Below are 9,437 nucleotides of genomic sequence, written 5' to 3' on the forward strand. Positions count from 1 at the left end.
CTCTGCCTCCCTTCGGTTTATAGAGTGGGATCACCTTTAACTTGCTGCGACAGGTTTCAGGCTCATTTTCCTGAAGCTCCTGGATACCATCGCCTTCTGTGTCTGTCAGTGGAGCTTCCACCTGAACGATTTTACTTTGTTGACAGTAGATGTTGGTTTTTATGAGCTTATCCTCGACTTCATTTGCATCTATTATTTCTATGTTTGAGTATCTTTTCATTTGCATTTCAATCACAAAAAAACACAAAGTAACAAATAAGAAAAACTTTTACTGAACTAAACTAAAACAAGACTTAATGAGGCTTTTGCTCCACTGGGCTCAGACTAAGTGAAGGACACATATTTGTGCAGCTGCCAGACTCTGTTTTACTGATGTTGAAATGAATTTGTAGTTTTGTGTATAGTGTGTGTGTGTGTGTATAGTGTGTGTGTGTGTGTCCTTGCCTCCTCCTCAGCACTTGGCTCGGGGCTCTTGATTGGGCTGGACAACTGGCTGAACACTGACGACTTCCCGCTGATGCTCTGAAACAACACAAAGAAGAGATTGTCAGATATAAACAGAAATAATAAACCTCAGTCTTCAGACTCTCAGGGCACGATGTCATCTTCAGGCCTTAGTCTGACAAAATGCTTTAAAACCACATTGAAGCAAATCAATCAAAATATTAAAAGATCTTAAAACTTGCATAAATTTCCATGAAGCTATAAGAATTTATTTCCTATTGAAATGAATGGACAGCGACTGTCTACACCTCGAGTCCCTTATGAACTGAGAGAGACTGTTTAAAAGTTTGACTTGACTCTGACTTGGGACATGACATAAGACTTCATGAACTTGGGTCTTGACTTGGATGTGTCTTGTTCTTCAGTGGCTTCAAACTCGTCTTGTTCCTTATTGTGATAAATCCAAGAGTTGACTTGTCTTTGCTGACTTGTTACAAAGAAAATCCTCGTCACCAAAACCAACCATCCAACACTGACCTGACAAATTACAATGGAGCCGAACTGAAGCATAAATAAAATAACATGAAAATCTCAACAGTTTTCATTGAGAGCAAAATCAACATCAAATAAAACCAATTCTTTGCAGTGATATTTCACAGAGGAAAAGTGAGGAAAAGTGTCTCAGATGATCCGAGGACTGACCCTTTAATGTGTGGCGTTAGGGAGAGGATGCTGGTACTTGTTGGCGCCTGATGTCATTCAGGAGGGATCAGCAAAATCCAAAATGGAATCTCAGCCAGAAACAGGCAAAATAACTTCAGATGAGGTAAGATCACAAGAATCAGCCAATCAAAAAGCAGATTTATCCTTAAAGCCGACAAACTGGTTCATAAACTCTTCTAAACTGAGTCTTATTTCTATTGTTTTTATTACTATTCGATCATGTGTGTCATATAATAGGGACCACAAGCTCCAATAGTTCAATTTTCTTCTCATCTCATCCAAACATCAAGTTCAAGCCAGAGGATTTATAATGATATAAAACCAAAAATGAATATGAAAACCTGGACAACAAATGTTTGGAACTTTGCCAAATCAACGTCATAAATAATTAAACGATTACTTTTCTGTGAAGTAATGAATCATTTCAGCATCACTGGATTACACCAACATCTCAAAACCAAGAATTAAACCAGAATTAAAGAGACTCTGGTTGTTCTTAAACTACAGACACTTACAAACCTCAGTACCAGACTTTACTGGTGCACTTGGTGTGTGGAGACTACAGATTACACAAAAACAAAGGACGACTCCGGCCTGTATTCATGAGATATTCTTGCAGGGAATGGTGTAAATAAAAGTCGGGTTGTAAATTACTGAGCTAAATAAATCTGGAGAGTTCTGTGTCACCCGAAGCTCGATCTGTTTGCTTGGAAAAACCAAAGCAAAAGACAAAGACGAGCGGAACCTCTTCAGTCTGACCTCTGCTCACTCAGTGTACTTCAGCAGAAGTGATGTATTCAGGTGGAAGAATGTGTTTGTCTTCAAATGACTGGGTGTGCCACCGCAGAACGGGTGTGGTGCTGCTTCTCTATCAAACACCTCATGAGCATTTCTCTGTGACTGCAGTGACTCAAACTGCAGAATTAACCTGAACTGGTAAATCATCAGCTAGACAGAAGGTCCTGAGCGAGCACTGACGTTATTCTGCTGCAGGCAAAATACAGGAAACAGACGAGGGAAACGAGCGAGTGAAGATATTATTCAAATGTTTTCGGCCTGCAGCCGAGACCTTGTGCAAACCGTCCCCGGCCCGAAGTCTGGTGTCTGGTGGTGGGAGTCTGGTGGTGGGAGTCAACAGGTGCAGGACCAGAATGGAGCCTGTAAAAACCAAGCTGTGGGCCCTGAAGCCTGCAGCAACGTTTGTGTTGACGGTTGGGACTGCACATGTTAATAACAACATGTTATATGTTGGCAGCGTCTATGTATGAGGGAGTTGAGCGGCAGAGCGCTGAAGCGGCGGGAGTTTATCAACCCTTCAGTGAATGGAAACAGATAACGTCCACTTCACTGGAGCTCAGTCTGACGACACTTTCACACCCAGTCAGTGGAAACTGAATTTATGATTCTGTGTCACTGCTACTAACAAAATAATAAAAAAAACTTTATATACTTTAAGCTGAGGATTTTTTTTCTACAAAACCCATTTTTCTACTAAACAAAATACGTTGCACAAACTATTGATTGTGTGTTTAAACAAAGCAGCGACGCAAGAACTTTACCAAGAGAAATTCCAAGTCTAAAATGATCAGTATCATCAGGAGGTAAATGATTAAAGAGTAAGTAAGGCTAAGAATCTGATCAGCTGACCACTATTAATCATTTTTGATTGATAAAATGTGAGAGAAGTGAAAAATGCACATTATACGTTTCCCACAGCTCCAGGAGACAAGTTATTCACTTTCTATGTCGGATAATGAGCAGAATCACATCCTGACATTTGAGAAGCTGGAACCAGAAAATTTTGAGGATTTTAGCTTTAAAAAATGACTAAAATGATGAAAATTGCATGTTCAAGTAATTCACTGATTAATCGACTAATCGTTTCAGCTCTAGATCACATGCAACAAATGTCGAAGCAGGGAAGTTGGAATGATATCGGTCTTAAACACTAGGATACGAGGATGTGTTCCCCTGGAGGTGTAATCAGATCAGATGACCTAATTCTCAGGTGTGGCCTGTAACACAGTGGGAGTTTTTAAAGGTGAGTGATTCACAGGAAACACTTTACGAAACACACACACAAGGCAAAATGTTGCATCATTTATACTTCATGATAAAATTAAGAAAAAGGTCAATTTTCTACTTCATACAGTCAGAATTTAATTTGGTCATCAGCTGATCCTCGTGTCCATCATGTCCACCTGTTTATCTCTGATCACTGGCTGTGAAAAGTCAAAGCTCACCGTCAGAAACAACAAGTCAGTGCTACATGGGAAACACTCCTCACCCTGCAGCCGACCCCTTCCCTGCTCTGACAGCTGAACCTGACGAGCTAATGAATTATCTGAGGCGTTTAACAGGTGAGTGTGATGATTCACTGACGCGCGCTCTCCAAACAAAAGCCCAGAGGTGGATGGAGACATTAACGGGAATTGATTACTTAAGATAAAGAAAACCATCAAGTCTGGACGGATCCTCCAGAGAGGAAGGTCTCAGACAACACCTCACAAACCGAGTCCAGTAACACACACACACACACACAGCATGGAAGGGACATTAAGACAGAAAAACACACAGAGGATAAACCTAAAGTGAATCATGCACTTTCCTGTGTTAATACAATCACAAACACTACAATAAAACATAGAGAATATTATTAAAACCACATTTTAGCTGCTTGATTTGCAAAAAGGCCCCAAATTAACTCAATCATACCTGCAAAGGTCTGTGTTTATTTTTGCTAAATTTGAGTATTTTAGGTCATTTTTGTTCAGTTTTTTAAGATTTAACTTTCAACATTAAAGAAACATGTACATTAAACAACAGATATTTATTTTTGAGGATATCACGGTGGTTTATTGTTGGTGTGCACAGTGAAAATTTAATTCAGGATAAATCATTGTAGGTTCTTCAGAAGTCTGGGTACGTGTGTTGCGTTTGAGTGTCTCCGGCAGGAAGCGGGTTCGGGGCAGGACTCACCTCCACCGCGCCGTGCTGCCGGTAGAGCACGTCGGAGCCCTGGCTGCTGACGCTCAGGTGAGGCAGCCCCTGCAGGTACACCGGGGACACACACTGCATCATCGGCTGCACCACAGGCTGCTGCATCAGGACGTAGGACTGCTGCTGCACGGGCTGCTGCACCGGCATCAGGTACCGCACCGTCTCGTACGAGCCGTTCTGGACGTACGGCATCGGGGACACGGACGCGGCCGGGATCACGGTGCCGGACACCGTTTCCGGGGAGGCCACGTTCACGGCCCGGTAGGTCCTCGTCATCGTCTTCTGGCTCGTCTGGACAGACATCCCGATCGGATCAGGTCAGACCCAGGGAACCGTGAGGAAACACAGCGGCAACAGAAGGAGCACAGTCGGAGGTTTGGAGACCGGGCTCCTCGGCTTGTTCTCCGGTCACGGGCTCTCAGCGGTGGCGGAGCGGAGAGGTGAACCGCCCCGGTGTCACTTCCTCCTCTGCGGGCGAACTGGAGAGGAAAGTCCGGTCGGAGGAGTCCTCGCACGGAAAGCTGAGCGCAGACTGAGGAGGGAGGGGCTCTGCTGCGCCGCCCCCGCTCCGGGAGGTGGGAGGGCCCGGAGACAAGGTGGCTCTCAGCGGGCACAAAGTTCAACCTGCCACCGCGGTGAGAACCGGCCCACGGTCCCTGTCTGCGGGAGCTGCGGGAGCTGCCCCCCGTCCCGACCCTGCCTGTGTCCCCCCCCCGTCCCGACCCTGCCTGTGCCCCCCCCCCCCGCCCCCCCCTCCTGCCTGTGTCCCCCCCCCCGTCCCGACCCTGCCTGTGTCCCCCCCCCGTCCCCCCCCCCGCCTGTGTTCCCCCCCCCGTCCCGACCCTGCCTGTGTCCCCCCCCCCCCCCCGTCCCCCCGCCCCCCGTCCCCACCCTGCCTGTGTCCCCCCCCCGTCCCGACCCTGCCTGTGCCCCCCCCCCGCCCCCCCCTCCTGCCTGTGTCCCCCCCCCCGTCCCGACCCTGCCTGTGTCCCCCCCCCCGTCCCCCCCCCCCGCCTGTGTTCCCCCCCCGTCCCGACCCTGCCTGTGTCCCCCCCCCCCCCCGTCCCCCCGCCCCCCGTCCCCACCCTGCCTGTGTCCCCCCCCCCGTCCCGACCCTGCCTGTGTCCCCCCCGCCCCCCCCCTGCCTGTGCCCCCCCCCCGTCCCCCCGCCCCCCGTCCCCACCCTGCCTGTGTCCCCCCCGTCCCGACCCTGCCTGTGCCCCCCCGTCCCCCCGTCCCCACCCTGCCTGTGTCCCCCCCCCCCCCCCCACGTCCCGACCCTGCCTGTGCCCCCCCCGCCGTCCCCACCCTGCCTGTCCCCCCCCCGTCCCCACCCTGCCTGTACCCCCCCCCCCCCCCCCCCCCCCCGTCCCGACCCTGCAGGTGCTCTGGTTTTAGCTTTTGTGGGCTTTTATTCAGACTGACGTCACAGTGAGCTTACCTGCAGGGGGTCAAGTACAGGTAAGTTACCTGAGTCAGGCACTGGGTGGAGACAAACATCTGCCAATCACAGACAAAAGTTCAACTATCAGTATAAGAACCACAACAATGTCCTGTAATCCAGTAAAAATAAAAGTTTTATACAATAACTGAATAGACACCAAATATTTTAATATAAATAGAATGAAAGAAAAGAGATGAGACATAAATAGACTATATTATGGCTGAATATAGGCTGTGCAATGATAGTAATACACCATAATACACTGTATATGTTTCAGTTCTGAATAGTTTACACTATGTATATAAGTAATTAATAAAGTAATAAATAAAACTCTGTGATAACTCAAAGATAATAATGCAGGGCCCACCTCAGCTGATGTGGTATTTTAGTGGTGCAAATAATTTAACATTTATGAATGAATCAAACTAGTGAAATCAGTGGAGGTGGATGAACCTGGGACCTGTTGGTCAGTCGGTCTCATGATGACACCAACCGTCAGAGGAGTCTCTTCCTGGGCCGTTCCCTCTGGTCCTGAGGAGGCTGCTGTTCGACAGGAGAGCAGGGGGCGGAGGGATGAGAGATGTTCTCCATGATGTTCAACAGCCCTCTCCGCCACCAGCTCCGAGGGCTCCAGAGACGTGTCCAGCACAGATCGTCCTCCCTCTTCAGTTTGGTCAGTTTGTTGTTGTCACTGCAGCAAAGACTGCGGCGCAGGCCTCAGCAGGTACAACACCTGGGCCTCCATCAGGCTGCCTACATTAAAGTTTCCAGTCCAGTCTGGTAACGAGAGGGAAAATTACACAATGATAATAATTTAAATAGAAAATAATCAGAAAACAATATCAATAAACACAGACAGATATAATCCAATAATTTCTTAAACATGACTCACATCTGAACAGTTTCATTCTGAATCCCTTTCCCCTTTTTTCCATCCACTTAAACTGCTTCTTCATACAAATTCAAACCAGAACTCTCACAGAAATTTCTTCAGAAGTTTTAAAATAAATGAATCTATGTAAAATTAGACCGGGAGGTTAACGTTGACTCTCGCGATATGCAGCGAGAACAACAGCGTAATCTCGCCTCAATCCGGAAGCGTCTTTTATTTACCGGACTCAGTAATGGCGGCTTCCCGACGACTCCGCTGTTCTCCGGTCGGACCAGTCGACAGCAGCGGGTCGCCTGTGTTCCTGACGTCGCTCTGAAGCCGCTTTCTCCGGTGAGAGAAGTGAACAGAGCCGTCGTTAGCCACCAGCTGTTCGGCATCTTGTCCTTCAGCCCCGGCTAGCTCCGTTATCTGGAGCCAAACTGCGCTCAAAATATAGACGATTTAACGACGCAACGACTCGCGGTTGACGTATGTAGATATTAAAACTGGATTTCAGAAGTGTTATGAATGTGAAGCAGCTGTTCTTCAATTCGGGATAAGAAAATACAACAAGCTGTCGCGTTGTAGTAAAAAAATGACGTTTTTAACCCGTTTCCTCCCTGCGCGTTAACGAACCGTCTGTAAGACCTGTACATTAGCCTGTAGGATTTGCTTGGAAATAAACCTTCACAGGTGATTAATTTATTTACTGAATTTCCGATGTATTCATGTCAGTCTGAAAAGCCTCACACAGTAACGTACCAATGAACCTCGATGTTAAAGATCTTAAAATGCTGAATTTCTCTATGGGGTTCTGCGACCACGGGGCTGTGGCCTCTATCTATCTGTACATTTATCTTAGTCTGTGATGCGCATGTACTAAAGGCTTTATTTTACAATACTAATTAATTAAACAGTCTATTAAATTAACAGTTTACTGGTTATGTGTGGGTCGCGGCCGTTAACCTAATGCATTGGTTCGTGTTCGTCGCAGGTGCTGGTGTGTCCGTGTGTGTGTGTGTGTGTGTGTGTGCGTGTGTGCGTGTATTTGATGTATTTCACAGATGCTGTCTGGTGTATGAAATCTTTAATTCTTTTATTCAGAGTGAAATTATACAAGATGTTCAATTTGAGCTGAATAATTGGTCTTGTTCATAAAAGGCTCGCAGCTTCTACATTAATGAATAACTCGTCTGTTTAGCTCTGACCCCACAAGTCCAGATGTGAGCTTTTACTTTGAAGAGCCCCTCCGGCCTCCATCAGGGATGCAGCGCCGCTGGAGTTATGTAATCCCGCCTGTCTGCCGTCTTCCTCTGTAATAATCCTGTCAGACCTTTTTATATACAGTCTGTGCTTCCAACAGGGGAGAAGGTCCTTAGCCACAGGTTGTAACAGCTATAAATATTCCTTTGTAGGTACATGTGACGCCTCTTCCTTCTTTTATGGAGGTATATATAAATATAAATATATATATATATAAATATATATACACACACATATCAACATCAAACTTAACAAGACCGATCATTGCTGAAACCCAGGGAGGTTTTTTTTTTTTTTAATGGATGAGATTGTCTCAAGATTGACCTTTGACCTCTTATGTCTCCTTAGTTGCTTCCCTGGCCTTGCTGCTCACCCACAATGCATTGCCAGAGGTGTTTGTGCGTCTCAGACAGACCGATGTAACTGTCACCTCCTCTCCATCTCGAGCACACCACAGCGACGCTGCAGGAAGGTGGGGGCCTGTCTGCATCTCTTGTTGATTGCTGGTGTAATCGGAGGGGCAGCGGAGACTCCTTCATTCTGTCGTCTTCTGTTAATTACCTCCGTATGTAGATGGAATAATACGAAAACGTCTCTGTCTCGTTTTGTCCAGGTCCGGTCCCGGTTGGTCTTGTTCATTGTCTTACTGAAATCATGTCTGGCTCAGGCGACCTACCAGGTGAGTATTTCTTCAGCTGAAGTGATAATATTCTGGTCTGTGGCTGCTTAGTTTCAATGAAGGGAAATCCTCATGTTACAGTATACAGGGATATTCTGGCAGCGGTCTGAGAAACACACCTTCCTGTTGACCATGACAGTGTCTGTATGGACAAAGCCAGGCCCACAAAGACAGTTTCCCAGTCTGGTGTGGAAGAGCTTGACTGGCCTGCACAGGGCCCTGACCTCAGCACCGTCCAGCACCTTCAGGCTGAATCAGAAACGCTGACTGTGAGCAGGGCCTAATACCCAGCTTTAGCACTGGTCCTCACTGATGCCCCTGTGGCAAAATGTGAGCACATCTGCCCCCAGAGGAGAGAAGGCTACAGCAGCAGATTGATGCCCATTACATGATCAGCAATGTTTGGATGTCCACGTACTTTTGGCCAGGTAGTGTATAAGCTGATGGCAGAATATTCAGTATGATCCGCTCCCTCGTCTTCAGAGAGTTTGGTTTTAGTTTCAGGATGTTTTTGTCTGGGTCGACGTCAGAAAACAGAATTCTGGTCTCAACCTGGAAGGAGACAAATACAGAAAATACACCAGAAAACACCAAGTGACATGTTGCATCACATGAAGCAGAGGATTACACAGATTGTTTTGTCTCTCACACCAGACAAATCTTCTGGAATCACACAATCACACATTCGTAGTGTGAGTCACACACTGATTCACACTGAAACACACTGTTTAATAAAATCTATTTATATCTGTGACCACAGCCTGAAATGATCAGGAGCAAAGAGATGTGGTCCCATGGTTGCATGAAACTGGATCTTCCAGCTGTAGCAGTTTCACAACAGTGGGATTTATAAACCTACTAATGCAGCAACCTGTGTGCATGTCAACACACTGAGTAACCCAGCGTCATGGAGCTGTAGGGTGGAAACCTCCCCACAGGTGAGGCAGGTAATGACTGTCTCACTAAGGGTCCACGAGTGAACTGCTGCAATGTGCACATTGTAAACTATCTGT

The 9,437-nt window shown here is 46.8% G+C and overlaps 1 protein-coding gene across 4 annotated transcripts in view; it reads left to right on the forward strand.

The window, feature by feature from the left end:
- Nucleotides 1-6,682: 6,682 nt before the first annotated feature.
- Nucleotides 6,683-9,437, forward strand: part of LOC139637386 (putative monooxygenase p33MONOX) — a 9,139-nt gene continuing 6,384 nt past the window's right edge. The window contains exons 1-3 of one of the 4 annotated variants that reach the window (XM_071506060.1): nt 6,683-6,833; nt 8,094-8,217; nt 8,359-8,424. In XM_071506060.1, the coding sequence (XP_071362161.1) occupies nt 8,400-8,424 (25 nt within the window). In that variant the 5' untranslated portion in view covers nt 6,683-6,833; nt 8,094-8,217; nt 8,359-8,399. Of the gene's footprint in view, nt 6,834-6,951; nt 6,972-7,010; nt 7,176-8,093; nt 8,218-8,358; nt 8,425-9,437 lie in introns of those variants that run through there. The other 3 variants (XM_071506057.1, XM_071506059.1, XM_071506058.1) reach the window with 3 other exon arrangements.

This window comes from Trachinotus anak, unplaced genomic scaffold (genome assembly GCF_046630095.1).
Source record: "Trachinotus anak isolate AG129_WGS33_773 ecotype Australia unplaced genomic scaffold, CSIRO_AGI_Tana_v1 ptg000020l, whole genome shotgun sequence".
Taxonomy (NCBI): Eukaryota; Metazoa; Chordata; class Actinopteri; order Carangiformes; family Carangidae; genus Trachinotus; species Trachinotus anak.